This window comes from Mobula hypostoma, chromosome 18 (genome assembly GCF_963921235.1).
Source record: "Mobula hypostoma chromosome 18, sMobHyp1.1, whole genome shotgun sequence".
NCBI lineage: Eukaryota > Metazoa > Chordata > Chondrichthyes > Myliobatiformes > Myliobatidae > Mobula > Mobula hypostoma.
The window spans coordinates 69,986,150-70,004,132 of NC_086114.1; the positions used below are offsets into that span (position 1 = coordinate 69,986,150).

The 17,983-nt window shown below is 43.0% G+C and overlaps 1 protein-coding gene across 1 annotated transcript in view; it reads right to left on the reverse strand.

The window, feature by feature from the left end:
- LOC134358136 (transient receptor potential cation channel subfamily M member 1-like) overlaps positions 1–17,983 on the reverse strand; it is a 245,739-nt gene that overhangs the window by 169,654 nt on the left and 58,102 nt on the right. Inside the window, exons 4-5 of the mRNA XM_063070122.1 lie at positions 6,082–6,295; positions 5,513–5,637 (exon numbers count right to left, since the gene is read on the reverse strand). Of these exons, the coding sequence (XP_062926192.1) occupies positions 5,513–5,637; positions 6,082–6,295 (339 nt within the window). The remainder of the gene's footprint in view (positions 1–5,512; positions 5,638–6,081; positions 6,296–17,983) is intronic.

Sequence of the window (17,983 nt, forward strand, 5' to 3'; positions counted from 1 at the left end):
CATTTATAAAAATCACAAAGAGTAAGGGTCCCAGAACAGATCCCTGATGCACACCACTGGTGACCAACCTCCATGCAGAGTATGAGCCGTCTACAACCACTCTTTGTCTTCTGTGGGCAAGCCACTTCTGGATCCACAGAACAATGTCCCCTTGGATCCCATGCTTCCTTACTTTCTCAATCAGCTTTGCATGGGGTACTTTATCAAATGCCTTGCTGAAATCCATATACACTACATCTACGGCTTTACCTTCATCAATGTGTTTAGTCACATCCTCAAAAAATTCAATCAGGCTCGTAAAGCACGACCTGCCTTTCACAAAGCCATGCTGTCTATTCCTAATCATATTATGCCTCTCCAAACATTCATAAATCCAGCCTCTCAGGATCTTCTCCATCAATTGAAGTAAGACTCACTGGTCTGTAATTTCCTGGGGTATCTCTGCTCCCTCTCTTGAATAATGGAATAATCTTCCTCAACCCTCTAATCAGCAATCTCCTCCCTTGCCTCCCACAGTAGCCTGGGGTGCACCTTGTCTGGTCCTGGAGACTTATCCAACTTAATACTTTTCAAAAGCTCCAGCACATCCTCTTTCTTAATATCTACATGCTGAAGCTTTTCAGTCTGCTGTAAGTCATCACTACAATCACCAAGATCTTTTTCCGTAGTGAATACTGAAGAAAAGTACTTAATAAGTACCTCTGCTATCTCCTCCGGTTGCATACACTTTTCTGCTGTCACACTTGATTGGTCCTATAACCTCTCTTCTTATCCTCTTGCTCTTCACATACTTGCAGAATGCCTTGGGGTTTTCTTTAATCCTGCTCGCCAAGGCCTTCTCATGGCCCCTTCTGGCTCTCCTAATTTCCTTCTTAAGCTCCTTCCTGCTCGCCTTATAATCTTCTAGATCTCTATCATTACCTAGTTTTTTGAACCTTTCATAAGCTCTTCTTTTCTTCTTGACTAGATTTACAACAGCCTTTGTAATCCATGGTTCCTGTACCTTACCATCCTTTCCATGTCTCATTGGAATGTACCTATGCAGAACTCCACGCAAATATCCCCTGAACATTTGCCACATTTATTCTGTACATTTCCCTGAGAACATCTGTTCCCAATTTATGCTTCCAAGTTCCTGCCTGATAGCTGCATATTTCCCCTTACTCCAATTAAATGCTTTTCTAACTTGTCTGTACCTATCCCTCTCCAAATCTATGGTAAAGGAGATAGAGTTGTGATTACTTCTCCAAAATGCTCTCCCACTGAGAGATCTGACACCTGACTAGGTTCATTTCCCAATACCAGATCAAGTACAGCCTCTCCTCTTGTAGGCTTATCTACATATTGTGTCAAGAAACCTTCTTGAACACATCTAACAAACTCCACCCCATCTAAACCCCTTATTCTAGGGAGATGCCAATCAATATCTGGGAAATTAAAATCTCCCACCACGACAACCCTGTTATTATTACAACTTTCCAGAATCTGTCTCCCTATCTGCTCCTCGATGTCACTGTTACTATTGGGTGGTCTATAAAAAACACCCAGTAGAGTTATTGACCCCTTCCTGTTTCTAACTTCCACCCACAGAGACTCAGCAGACAATCCCTCCATGACTCCCTCCTTTTCTGCAGCCATGACACTATCTCTGATCAGCAGTGCCATGCCCCCACCTCTTTTGACTCCCTCCCTGTCCTTTCTGAAACAGCTAAAGCCTGGCACTCAAAGTAACCATTCCTGCCCCTGCACCATCGAAGTCTCTGTAATGGCCACAACATCATAGCTCCAAGTGCTGATCCACACTCTAAGCTCATCTGCTTTGTTCATAATACTCCTCGCATTAAAATAGACACACCTCAAACCATCGGTCTGAGTGCGTCCCTTATCTATCACCCCCCTATCCTCCCTCTCGCACTGTCTCCAAGCTTTCTCTATTTGTGAGCCAACCGCCTCTTCCTCTGAATCTTCAGTTTGGATCCCACTCCCTAGCAATCCTAGTTTAAACTCTCCCCAATAGGATATTGGTCCCCCTGGGATTCAAGTGCAACCCATCCTTTTTGTACAGGTCGCTCCTGGCCCAAAAGAGGTCCCAGTGATCCAGAAATCTGAATCCCTGCCCTATGCTCCAATCCCTCAGCCACGCATTCATCCTCCACCTCACCCTATTCCTATACTCATTGTCAGGTGGCACAGGCAGTAATCCCGAGATTACTACCTTTGTGGTCCTGCTTCTCAATTTCCTTCCTAACTCCCTGTAGTCTGCTTTCAGAACCTCCTCTCTTTTCCTGCCTATGTCGTTGGCACCAATATGTACCGCGACCTCTGGTTGTTCTCCTTCCCACTTCAGGCTATCGTGGACGCGATCAGAAACATCCTGGACCCTGGCGCCTGGGAGGCAAACTACCATCCGTGCTTCTTTCCTGCATGAAATGTATGGTCATGCACTTTGGTGGGAGGAATAAAAGCATAATACTATTTTCGAAATAGAGAGAAAACCTAAGAAAGGATGTGCTGACATTGGACAAGGTTCAGAGGAGATTCACAAGAATGATTCTGGGAATGAAAGGGTTATTATATGAGGAGTGTTTGATGGCCCTGGGCCTGTATTCGCTGGAGTTTAGAATAACTCTACTGGATGTTTTTTATAGACCCCCCAATAGTAACAGAGACATCAAGTGGCAGATAGGGTGGCAGATTCTGGAACAATACAATAATAACAGGGCTTTTGTGATGGGAGATTTAAACCTTCCTAATATTGACTGGCATCTCCTTAGTGCAAGGAATTTAGATGGGGTGGAGTTTGTTAGGTGTGTTCAGGAAGGTTTCCTGACGCAATATGTAGATAAGCCAACTCGAGGAGAGACTACTTGATTTGGTATTGGCAAATGAACCTTTTTAACCAATTTCCACCGGGATTAATAAAGTATGACTATGACTATGACTAACCTGGTCAGGTGTCAGATCTCTCAGTGGGAGAACGTTTTGCAGGTAGCAGTCACAACTCTAACTTCTTCAGCATAGCAATGGAGAGGGATAGGAGCAGACAATTTGGGAAAACATTTTATTAGGGTAGGGGGAAATATGATGCTCTTCGGTAGGAACTCGGGAACATAAATTGGGAGCAGATGTTCTCATGGAATTGCACAGAAATGTGGCAAATGTTCCAATGAGGCAGGGAAAGGATGGTAGGGTAAAAGAACCATGGTGTACAAAGGATGTAGGAAATCTAGTTAAGAAGAAAAGAAAGGCTTACAAAAGGTTCTAGAAACTAGGTACTGTTAGAGCTCTAGAAAATTACAAGGATGCCAGGAAGGAGTTTAAGAATTAAATTAGGAGAGCTAAAAGGGGCCATGAGAAGGCCTTGGTGAGCAGGACTGAGGAAAACCCCAAGGCATTCTACAAGTATGTGGAGAGTAAGAGGATGACCTGTGTGAGAGTAGGAACAATCAGAACCATAGTGGAAACGTGTGCATAGAGCAAAAGGAGGTAGCGGAGGTACTTAATAAATACTTTGCTTCAGAATTCACCAGGGAAAAGAACCTTAGAAATTGTGGGGATGACTTACAGCTGACCGAAACGCTGGAATGTAGAGACATTAGGAAAGAGGATGTAATGGATCTTTTGAAAGGTATTAAGTTAGATAAGTCACTGGGACCGAAGCAAGGGAGGAGATTTCTGAGCCTCTGGCGATGATCTTTGCATCAGGGACGGGAGAAGTACTAGAGGATTGGAATGTTGCAAATGTTGTTCCCTTGTCAAGGAAGGGAGTAGAGATAACCCAGGAAATTATAGACCAGTGATTCTTACTTCAGTGGTGGGCAAGTTGCTGGAGAAGATCCTGAGAGGTAGGATTTATGAGCATTTGGAGAAATATAATCTGATTAGGGATAGTGAGCACCGCTTGATGAAGGTAGAGCAGTGGATGTAGTGTATATGGATTTCAGTAAGGAATTTGATAAGGTTCCCCATGCGAGCCACATTCAGAAAGTATTGAGGCACGGGATCCAAGGAGACCTTGCTTTGTGGATCCAGAATTGGCTTGCCCACAGAAGGTAAAGGGTGATTGTAGATGGTTCATATTCTGCATGGAGGTCAGTGAAAAGTGGTGTTTCACAGAGATCTGTTCTGGGACCCCTCCTCTTTGTGATTTTTATAAATGACTTGAATGAGGAAGTAGTAAGTTTGCTGATAACACAAAAGTTGGGGGTGTTGTGGATAGTCTGGAGGGTTGTCAGAAGTTACAGTGCAACATCAACAGGATGCAGAACTGGGCTGAGAAGTGGCAGATGGAATTTAACCCAGATAAGTGTGAAGTGGTTCATTTCAGTAGGTTAAATTTGAAGACAGAATACAATATTAATGGTAAAACTCTTGGCAGTGTGGAGGATCGGCAAGATCTTGGGGTCCATGTCCATAGGACACTCAAAGCTGCTGCGCAGGTTGACAGTGTTGTTAAGAAGCCTTATGGTGTGCTAGCCTTCATCAACCGTGGGATTGAGTTCAAGAGCCGTGAGGTAATGTTACAGCTATATAAGACCTCAGCTAGATGCCACTTGGAGTACTGTGTTCAGTTCTGGTCACCTCACTACAGGAAGGATGTGGAACCCATAGAAAGAGTGTAGGGGAAATCTACAAGGATGTTGCCAAGATCGGATAGCGTGCCTTATGAGAATAGGTTGAATGAACTTGGCCTTTTCTCCTTGGAGCGATGGAGGATGAGAAGTGACCTGATAAAGGCACTGATCATTTGGATTACCAGAGGCTTTTTTCCCAGTGCTGAAATGGCTAACACGACAGGGCATAGTTTTAAGGTGCTTGGAAGTAGATACAAGGGGGATGTCAGAGGTAAGTTTTTCACACACAGAGTGGTGGGTGCACGGAATGCACTGCCAGCAAAGGTGGTAGAGGCGTATATGATAGCGTCTTTTAAGAGTCTCTTAGATAGGTACATGGAGCTTAGAAAAATAGAGGGCTATGCGGTAGGGAAATTCCAGGCAGTTTCTAGAATAGGTTACATGGTTGGCAAGACATCATGGGCCGCAGTCCCTGTAATGTGCTGTAGATTTCTATGTTTCTATGTTTCAGCCTCAATGGGCTGAATAGCCTAATTCTGCTCTTATCACTTACAACCTTATGGTCTATCTAATGGCATCTCTCAAAGAACCAGTCAGAATACGCCAGAGCCCATTACCAACTGGGTTAGGAAAGAATGCGAGTCTTAACAACAGGCTGTAAGAACAAACACCACTCTGCACAGTTAACAGTGAAGTTAGTTAGTCTTAGCTTCACTTTTGATAATTTTGAACAGTAAACAAACCAAAAACAAAAAAAAACAACAAAAATCTTCCTCATCATGTTAAACAAGACAGAACAAAAGGAACTATCAAAAAAGACAGTGTCCAAGGCATCCAACAGAGAGAAGAATGGTTCTAATGGGAATTTGGGGACATTTCTGCTCTTTGTCATTTTTAGTCAATATTTTTCATCACTAGTTAAAGATTTTCAGACCTACATCTTTCCCAATTAAATCCATCCTGTTTTCCACAATTCCCCAAGGAGCAAATCCAATCGCACAGATTTTTCCCCGGGATTTGGAAGAATGATCTTTCAATGCATCGCCCACATGACGGATGACACCTGAAAATGAACAATGAAGAGTTACTGCAGGCCTTGAGAAAATTAGTAAAGTTGGGATGGAGGGAAGAGGAGTGACGAAGAGATAGGAGGGAAAGAGGATAGAATGGGGAAGTAAAGAGGGAGAGAGAATTGATTAAGGTAGGTTGAGCAAGAGTGATGGGGCATAAGGATAGAGAGAGCTAGAGAGGACAGGATGGGAAGTGGAGGAATTCAGGAATAAGCAAATGGATAAGAAATAATCTATTCATGATGACATTTTCACCATTTAAAACACCAGGAACTCCACTCCTAAGGACTGGTTTTCTAAGCATTCTGACCCTCCAACTCCCAAGTAACCAGCTGCCAGATTCCTCAGACTGTTTGGTCTCCAACGAAATGTAAGGGTCTGCAGGCCAGGAAAACGGATTGCAAATAGATGCCAGAGTCATTATTGTACTTGCTCACCTGTATTAACTCCAGCAGTAAATATCCAAGCTCCTGTGGTCATCGCTGCTTTGATCAGGCCCTTTCCAAACACCTGCTTCATCTTAGGCTGCAGCTCGAAGTTCTGAAGACCACCATGAACCGAAATGAGCAGCTTAGGAAGCTCAAGCTCCCACTCTGTGGTCATGAGGTGGAGCAGGAGCTCTGGTTTTGTGTCATAGGAGACACGGATATACTGCAACATACAGTGGAACAGTAAACTAACTCAAAAACATTATACAAACAAATTCTTCTCAGATCTTCTTTGGCAGTTTCCATAGACCCCCAAATGCTCGGCATAGAACAAGGGACCTCCCTCTACATATCAGATATATTGAACTTCCCTTGATATCCGTAGTGAGACTACATTCCCTGTTGAGCTGCTGTTTTGTGGAGGAAGATGTTACAGAGGGTTTCCTAAATCAATATGTTGAAGAATAACAAGGGAATGGTCCATTTAAAATCCTGTGTTATATAACAGCAATACTGACCAGGTCTTTAGGAAACATTCATCACAATATCATAACATTTTTAAAACAATTTGAATGTAATTTAGTTCATCTTAAACTAGGACTTAAATCCTAGAGAAGCAAATTACAAAGGCATGAGGCTTGAACTAGTGGTGGTAGATTTGGGAAGTAGTTTCAATAGCAAAGAATCAACTAATACCTGGGTAAAAGTAACATACATCACTTTAAGACAGGAGTTCCTCAGACCACTCGGTTAATGGTAGGGGTCCATGGAATAAAAAAGGTTGGCAACCCCTGCTTTAAGGGAAAACAATGAAAGTGGTTCAGCCACACGTGAGAGAATATGGAAATGGCCCAGGAAAGGACATCACCATGATGGTGCCAAGACCGGGGGGCTTGAGTTATGACAGTGGATAAATGAACCTGAATCTGAATATATATAATTATGTGATATATCCAAATTTGCCACCGTAGAAAGACATAAGACCAAAATTAGGCCATTCAGCCTATCATGTCTGCTCCACCATGGCTGATTTATTATCCCTCTCAACCCCATTCTTCTGCCTTCTTCCTGTAACATCTTGACACCCCTACTAATAACCATATAACAACTACAGCACGGAAACAGGCCATCTTGGCCCTTCTAGTCCGTGCCGAACTCTTACTCTCACCTAGTCCCACCGACCTGCACTCAGCCCATAACCCTCCATTCCTTTCCTATCCATATACCTATCCAATTTAACTACAAGCGACAACATTGACCCTGCCTCAACCACTTCTGCTGGAAGCTTGTTCCACACAGCTACCACTATCTGAGTAAAGAAGTTCCCCCTCATGTTACCCCTAAACTTTTGCCCTTTAACTCCCAATTCACGTCCCCTTGTTTGAATCTCCCCCATTCTCAATGGGAAAAGCATATCCACGTCAACTCTATCAATCCCCTTCATAATTTTAAACACCTCTATCAAGTCCCCCCTCAACCTTCTACGCTCCAAAGAATACAGACCTAACTTGTTCAACCTTTCTCTGTAACTTAGGAGATGAAACCCAGGCAACACTTTTAGTAAACCTCCACTGTACTCTCTCAATTTTATTGGCATCTTTCCTATAATTCGGTGACCAGAACTGTACACAATACTCCAAATTTGGCCTTACCAATGCCTTATACAATTTCAACATTACATCCCAATTCCTATACTCAATGCTCTGATTAATAAAGGCCAGCATACCAAAAGCTTTCTTCACCACCCTATCCACATGAGATTCCACCTTCAGGGAACTATGCACCATTATTCCTAGATCCCTCTGTTCTACAGCATTCTTCAATGCCCTACCATTTACCATGTATCTCCTATTTTGATTAGTCCTACCAAAATGTAGCACCTCACATTTTTCAGCATTAAACTCCATCTGCCATCTTTCAGCCCACTCTTCTAACTGGCCTAAATCTCTCTGCAAGCTTTGAAAACCTACTTCATTATCCACAATGTCACCTATCTTAGTATCATCCGCATACCTACTAATCCAATTTACCACCCAATCATCCAGGTCATTAATATATATGACAAACAACATTGGACCCAATACAGATCCCTGAGGCACACCGCTACACACCGTCCTCCGATCTGACACACAGTTATCCACCACTACTCTCTGGCGTCTCCCATCTAGCCACCATTGACGTCAAACTCACAGGCCGATAATTGCCAGGTTTACTCTTAGAACCCCTTTTAGACAATGGAACCACATCAGCAATACGCCAACTCTCCGGCCCCATCCCAGTTTCTAATGACATTTGAAATATTTCTGTCAGAGCCCCTGCTATTTCCTCACTAACTTGCCTCAAGGTCTTGTCTGGACCCGGAGACTTAACCACTTTTATATTCCTCAAAAGCGCCAGTACTTCCTCTTCTTTAATTGTCATACTTTCCATAACTACCCTTCTTGTTTCCCTTACAAATCAATATCCTTCTCCTTAGTGAATACCGACGAAAAGAAATTGTTCAAAATCTCCCCCATCCCTTTTTGCTCTGCACATAGCCGTCCACTCTGATTCTCTAAGGGACCAATTATATCCCTCACTATCCTTTTGCTATTAACATAACTGTAGAAACCCTTTGGATTTATTTTCACCTTACTTGCCAAAGCAGACTCGTATCTTCTTTTAGCTTTTCTAATTTCAAGAACCTATCAACTTTGGCTTTAAATATTCTTGTAAATCTGTAAATCTAAGTGGGAGCATGGGCTCTAAGGAAGCTGCAGAAAGAATTCCAGGAGTGAGAATATAAACAGTTCAGTGAATTGGTGAGGACAGGGCAAAAAATTGTTAAGTCACCAGTTCAGCAGAAACAAATGCAAGTCAGAGTGGTTACAATTGGTGAGAAACCAAAAGGAATGGATTACAGAAAGGACCTGGGTACCCTTGTACACTGTCATTTAAAGTTAACATGCAAATACATTAAGCAACCAGGAAGGCATGAACTGCTGTTAATTGGAAGGGGATTTGAGTAGAAAAGTGGAGACATTTTGTTCCAACTACGTACATAGGGACCTGATGAGGCCATGTATGGACTATATACATAGGGACCTGATGAGACCACGTATGGACTATATATGTAGGAAACTGATGAGACCACGTTTGGACTATATATGTAGGGACCTGATGAGACGACATTTGCACTATGCATGTAGGGAGCTGATGAGGCCACGTTTGGACCTTATACGTGGGAACCTGATGAGACCACATTTGGACTACATATGTAGGGAAATGATGAGACCACGTTTGGACCATATACATAGAGACCTGATGAGACCATGTTTGGACTATATAGATAGGGACCTAATGAGATCACATTTCGAATATATGTAGGGACCTGATGAGACCATGTTTGGACTATATAAATAGGGACCTGCTGAGACCACATTTGCACTATATAGGTAGGGACCTGATGAGGCCATGTATGAACTAGTTTCTACATATGGACTAGATACGTAGGGACCTGATGAGGCCACGTTTGGACTATATAGATAGGGACCTGATGAAACCACGTAAATAAAGACCATGTACATAGAGACCTGATGAGACCACGTTTGGACTATATAGATAGGGACCTGATGAAACCACGTTTGGACAATGTACATAGAGACCAGATGAGACCATGTTTGGACTATATAGATAGGGACCTGATGAGACCACGTTTGGACTATATACATAGGGACCTGATGAGACCACGTTTGAACTATATAGATTGGGACCTGATGGAACCACGTTTGGACTATATAGATAGGGACCTGATGAGACCATATTTGGACTATGTACATAGAGACCAGTTGGGACCACATTTGGACTATATAGATAGGGACCTGATGAGACCACGTTGGACTAATTAGATAGAGACCTGATGAGACCACGTTTGGACTATATAAATAGGGACCTGATGAGACTATGTTTGGACTATATAGATAGGGACCTGATGAGGCCACGTATGGACTATATAGATAGGGACCTGATGAGACCACATTTGGACTATATACATAGGGACCTGATAAGACCACGTTTGGACTATATAGATAGGGACCTGATGGGACCATGTTTGGACTATGTATATAGAGAACCGATGAGACTACATTTGGACTATATAGATAGATACCTGATGAGACCACGTTTCGACTATATAGATAAGGACCTGATGATACCACGTTTGGACTATGTACATAGAGACCTGATGAGACCACGTTTGGACCATGTACATAGAGACCAAATGAGACCACGTTTGGATTATATAGATAGGAACTTGATGAGACCACTTTTGGACTATATAGATAGGGACCTGATGGGACCATGTTTGGACGATATGGATAGGGACCTGATGAGACCACGTACATAAAGACCATGTACATAGAGACCTGATGAGACCACGTTTGGACTATATACATAGGGACCTGATGAAACCACGTTTAGACTATGTACATAGAGACCAGATGAGACCACTTTTGGACTATATGGATAGGGACCTGATGAGACCACGTACATAAAGACCATGTACATAGAGACCTGATGAGACAACGTTTGGACTATATACATAGGGACCTGATGAGACCATGTTTGGACTATATAAATAGGGACCTGCTGAGACCACATTTGCACTATATAGGTAGGGACCTGATGAGGCCATCTATGAACTAGTTTCTACATATGGACTGGATACGTAGGGACCTGATGAGGCCACATTTGGACTATATACATAGGGACTTGATGAAACCACGTTTGGACTATATAGATAGGGACCTGATGAGACCATGTTTGGACTATACGTAGAGACCAGATGAGACCATGTTTGGACGATATGGATAGGGACCTGATGAGACCACGTACATAAAGACCATGTACATAGAGACCTGATGAGACCACGTTTGGACTATATACATAGGGACCTGATGAAACCACGTTTAGACTATGTACATAGAGACCAGATGAGACCACTTTTGGACTATATGGATAGGGACCTGATGAGACCACGTACATAAAGACCATGTACATAGAGACCTGATGAGACAACGTTTGGACTATATACATAGGGACCTGATGAGACCATGTTTGGACTATATAAATAGGGACCTGCTGAGACCACATTTGCACTATATAGGTAGGGACCTGATGAGGCCATCTATGAACTAGTTTCTACATATGGACTGGATACGTAGGGACCTGATGAGGCCACATTTGGACTATATACATAGGGACTTGATGAAACCACGTTTGGACTATATAGATAGGGACCTGATGAGACCATGTTTGGACTATACGTAGAGACCAGATGAGACCACGTTTGGACTATATGGATAGGGACCTGATGAGACCACGTAAATAAAGACAATGTACATAGAGACCTGATGAGACCACATTTGGACTATATACATAGGGACCTGATGAAACCACGTTTGGACAATGTACATAGAGACCAGATGAGACCATGTTTGGACTATATAGATAGGGACCTGATGAGACCACGTTTGGACTATATAGATAGGTACATGATGAGACCACATTAGGCCTATATAGATAGGGACCTGATGAGACCACGTTTGGACGATATATGTAGAGACCACATTTGGACTATATACATAGGGACTTGATGAGGCCACGTTTGGACTATGTACGTAGGGACCTGATAAGACCACGTTTGGACTGTATAGATTGGGACCTGATAAGACCACGTTTGGACTGTATAGATTGGGACCTGATGAGACCATGTTTGGACTATGTACATAGAGACCAGATGAGACCACATTTGGACTATATAGATAGGGACCAGATGACGCCACGTTTGGACTATATAGATAGGGACCTGATGAGACCACGTTTGGACTATTTAGATAGAGACCTGATGAGGCCACGTTTGGACTATATAGATAGGGACCTGATGAGGCCACGTTTGGACTATATAAATAGGGACCTGATGAGACCCATGTTTGGACTATACATAGAGACCAGATGAGACCACGTTTGGACTATATGGATAGGGACCTGATGAGACCACGTACATAAAGACCATGTACATAGAGACCTGATGAGACCACGTTTGGACTATATACATAGGGACCTGATGAAACCACGTTTGGACTATGTACGTAGGGACCTGATAAGACCACGTTTGGACTGTATAGATTGGGACCTGATAAGACCACGTTTGGACTGTATAGATTGGGACCTGATGAGACCACGTTTGGAGTATGTACATAGAGAGCAGAGGAGACCACATTTGGACTATATAGATAGGGACCAGATGACGCCATGTTTGGACTATATAGATAGGGATCTGATGAGACCACATTAGGACTATATAGATTGGGACCTGATGAGACCATGTTTGGACTATATAGATAGGGACCTGATGAGACCACGTTTGAACTATATAGATTGGGACCTGATGAGACCACGTTTGGACTATATACATAGGGACCTGATGAGACCACGTTTGAACTATATAGATTGGGACCTGATGAGACCATGTTTGGACTATATAGATAGGGACCTGATGAGACCATATTTGGACTATGTACATAGAGACCAGTTGGGACCACATTTGGACTATATAGATAGGGACCTGATGAGACCACGTTGGACTAATTAGATAGAGACCTGATGAGACCACGTTTGGACTATATAAATAGGGACCTGATGAGACTATGTTTGGACTATATAGATATGGACCTGATGAGACCACGTTTGGACTATGTACATAGAGACCAAATGAGACCACGTTTGGATTATATAGATAGGAACTTGATGAGACCACTTTTGGACTATATAGATAGGGACCTGATGGGACCATGTTTGGACGATATGGATAGGGACCTGAAGAAACCACGTACATAAAGACCATGTACATAGAGACCTGATGAGACCACGTTTGGACTATATACATAGGGACCTGATGAAACCACGTTTGGACTATGTACATGGAGACCAGATGAGACCACGTTTGGACTATATGGATAGGGACCTGATGAGACCACGTACATAAAGACCATGTACATAGAGACCTGATGAGACAACGTTTGGACTATATACATAGGGACCTGATGAGACCACATTTGCACTATATAGGTAGGGACCTGATGAGGCCATCTATGAACTAGTTTCTACATATGGACTAGATACGTAGGGACCTGATGAGGCCGCGTTTGGACTATTTAGATAGGGACCTGATGAAACCACGTTTGGACGATATATGTAGAGACCACATTTGGACTATATACATAGGGACTTGATGAGGCCACGTTTGGACTATATAGATAGGGACCTGATGAGACCATGTTTGGACTATACGTAGAGACCAGATGAGACCACGTTTGGACTATATGGATAGGGACCTGATGAGACCACGTAAATAAAGACCATGTACATAGAGACCTGATGAGACCACATTTGGACGATAAACATAGGGACCTGATGAAACCACGTTTGGACAATGTACATAGAGACCAGATGAGACCATGTTTGGACTATATAGATAGGGACCTGATGAGACCACGTTTGGACTATATACATAGGGACCTGATGAGACCACGTTTGAACTATATAGATTGGGACCTGATGGAACCACGTTTGGACTATATAGATAGGGACCTGATGAGACCATATTTGGACTATGTACATGGAGACCAGTTGGGACCACATTTGGACTATATAGATAGGGACCTGATGAGACCACGTTTGGACTATTTAGATAGAGACCTGATGAGGCCACGTTTGGACTATATAGATAGGGACCTGATGAGGCCACGTTTGGACTATATAAATAGGGACCTGATGAGACCATGTTTGGACTATACATAGAGACCAGATGAGACCACGTTTGGACTATATGGATAGGGACCTGATGAGACCACGTACATAAAGACCATGTACATAGTGACCTGATGAGACCACGTTTGGAATATATACCTAGGGACCTGATGAAACCACGTTTGGACTATGTACGTAGGGACCTGATAAGACCACGTTTGGACTGTATAGATTGGGACCTGATGAGACCACGTTTGGACTATGTACATAGAGACCAGATGAGACCACATTTGGACTATATAGATAGGGACCAGATGACGCCACGTTTGGACTATATAGATAGGGACCTGATGAGACCACGTTTGGACTATTTAGATAGAGCTGATGAGGCCACGTTTGGACTATATAGATAGGGACCTGATGAGGCCACGTTTGGACTATATAAATAGTGACCTGATGAGACCCATGTTTGGACTATACATAGAGACCAGATGCGAACACGTTTGGACTATATGGATAGGGACCTGATGAGACCACGTACATAAAGACCATGTACATAGAGACCTGATGAGACCACGTTTGGACTATATACATAGGGACCTGATGAAACCACGTTTGGACTATTGTACGTAGGGACCTGATAAGACCACGTTTGGACTGTATAGATTGGGACCTGATAAAACCACGTTTGGACTGTATAGATTGGGACCTGATGAGACCACGTTTGGACTATTTACATAGAGACCAGATGAGACCACATTTGGACTATATAGATAGGGACCAGATGACACCACGTTTGGACTATATAGATCGGGATCTGATGAGACCACATTAGGACTATATAGATAGGGACCTGATGAGACCACGTTTGGACTATATACATAGGGACCTGATGAGACCACGTTTGAACTATATAGATTGGGACCTGATGAGACCACGTTTGGACTATATAGATAGTGACCTGATGAGACAATATTTGGACTATGTACATAGAGACCAGTTGGGACCACATTTGGACTATATATATAGGGACCTGATGAGACCACGTTGGACTAATTAGATAGAGACCTGATGAGACCACGTTTGGACTATATAAATAGGGACCTGATGAGACTATGTTTGGACTATATAGATAGGGACCTGATGAGGCCACGTATGGACTATATAGATAGGGACCTGATGAGACCACATTTAGACTATATACATAGGGACCTGATAAGACCACGTTTGGACTATATAGATAGGTACATGATGAGACCACATTAGGCCTATATAGATAGGGACCTGATGAGACCACGTTTGGACGATATATGTAGAGACCACATTTGGACTATATACATAGGGACTTGATGAGGCCACGTTTGGACTATGTACGTAGGGACCTGATAAAACCACGTTTGGACTGTATAGATTGGGACCTGATAAGACCACGTTTGGACTGTATAGATTGGGACCTTATGAGACCATGTTTGGACTATGTACATAGAGACCAGATGAGACCACATTTGGACTATATAGATAGGGACCAGATGACGCCACGTTTGGTCTATATAGATAGGGACCTGATGAGACCACGTTTGGACTGTTTAGATAGAGACCTGATGAGTCCACGTTTGGACTATATAGATAGGGACCTGATGAGGCCACGTTTGGACTATATAAATAGGGACCTGATGAGACCCATGTTTGGACTATACATAGAGACCAGATGAGACCACGTTTGGACTATATAGAAAGGGGCCTGATGAGACCACGTACATAAAGACCACGTACATAGAGACCTGATGAGACCACGTTTGGACTATGTACATAGAGACCAGATGAGACCACATTTGGACTATATAGATAGGGACCAGATGACGCCACGTTTGGACTATATAGATAGGGACCTGATGAGACCACGTTTGGACTGTTTAGATAGAGACCTGATGAGTCCACGTTTGGACTATATAGATAGGGACCTGATGAGGCCACGTTTGGACTATATAAATAGGGACCTTATGAGACCCATGTTTGGACTATACATAGAGACCAGATGAGACCACGTTTGGACTATATAGAAAGGGGCCTGATGAGACCACGTACATAAAGACCACGTACATAGAGACCTGATGAGACCACGTTTGGACTATGTACATAGAGACCAGATGAGACCACATTTGGACTATATAGATAGGGACCAGATGACGCCACGTTTGGACTATATAGATAGGGACCTGATGAGACCACGTATGGACTATATACATAGGGACCTGATGAGACCACGTTTGAACTATATAGATTGGGACCTGATGGAACCACGTTTGGACTATATAGATAGGGACCTGATGAGACCATATTTGGACTATGTACATGGAGACCAGTTGGGACCACATTTGGACTATATAGATAGGGACCTGATGAGACCACGTTTGCACTATTTAGATAGAGACCTGATGAGGCCACTTTTGGACTATATAGATAGGGACCTGATGAGGCCACATTTGGACTATATAAATAGGGACCTGATGAGACCATGTTTGGACTATACATAGAGACCAGATGAGACCACGTTTGGACTATATGGATAGGGACCTGATGAGACCACGTACATAAAGACCATGTACATAGTGACCTGATGAGACCACGTTTGGAATATATACATAGGGACCTTATGAAACCACGTTTGGACTATGTACGTAGGGACCTGATAAGACCACGTTTGGACTGTATAGATTGGGACCTGATAAGACCACGTTTGGACTGTATAGATTGGGACCTGATGAGACCACGTTTGGACTATGTACATAGAGACCAGATGAGACCACATTTGGACTATATAGATAGGGACCAGATGACGCCACGTTTGGACTATATAGATAGGGACCTGATGAGACCACGTTTGGACTATTTAGATAGAGCTGATGAGGCCACGTTTGGACTATATAGATAGGGACCTGATGAGGCCACGTTTGTACTATATAAATAGTGACCTGATGAGACCCATGTTTGGACTATACATAGAGACCAGTTGAGACCACGTTTGGACTATATGGATAGGGACCTGATGAGACCACGTACATAAAGACCATGTACATAGAGACCTGATGAGACCACGTTTGGACTATATACATAGGGACCTGATGAAACCACGTTTGGACTATGTACGTAGGGACCTGATAAGACCACGTTTGGACTGTATAGATTGGGACCTGATAAGACCACGTTTGGACTGTATAGATTGGGACCTGATGAGACCACGTTTGGACTATGTACATAGAGACCAGATGAGACCACATTTGGACTATATAGATAGGGACCAGATGACACCACGTTTGGACTATATAGATAGGGATCTGATGAGACCACATTAGGACTATATAGATAGGGACCTGATGAGACCACGTTTGGACTATATACATAGGGACCTGATGAGACCACGTTTGAACTATATAGATTGGGACCTGATGAGACCACGTTTGGACTATATAGATAGTGACCTGATGAGACAATATTTGGACTATGTACATAGAGACCAGTTGGGACCACATTTGGACTATATAAATAGGGACCTGATGAGACTATGTTTGGACTATATAGATAGGGACCTGATGAGGCCACGTATGGACTATATAGATAGGGACCTGATGAGACCACATTTAGACTATATACATAGGGACCTGATAAGACCACGTTTGGACTATATAGATAGGTACATGATGAGACCACATTAGGCCTATATAGATAGGGACCAGATGACGCCACGTTTGGACTATATAGATAGGGACCTGATGAGACCACGTTTGGACTATTTAGATAGAGACCTGATGAGGCCACGTTTGGACTATATAGATAGGGACCTGATGAGGCCACGTTTGGACTATATAAATAGGGACCTGATGAGACCCATGTTTGGACTATACATAGAGACCAGATGAGACCACGTTTGGACTATATAGAAAGGGACCTGATGAGACCACGTACATAAAGACCACGTACATAGAGACATGATGAGACCACGTTTGGACTATGTACATAGGGACCTGATGAAACCACGTTTGGACTATGTACGTAGGGACCTGATAAGACCACGTTTGGACTGTATAGATTGGGACCTGATAAGACCACGTTTGGACTGTATAGA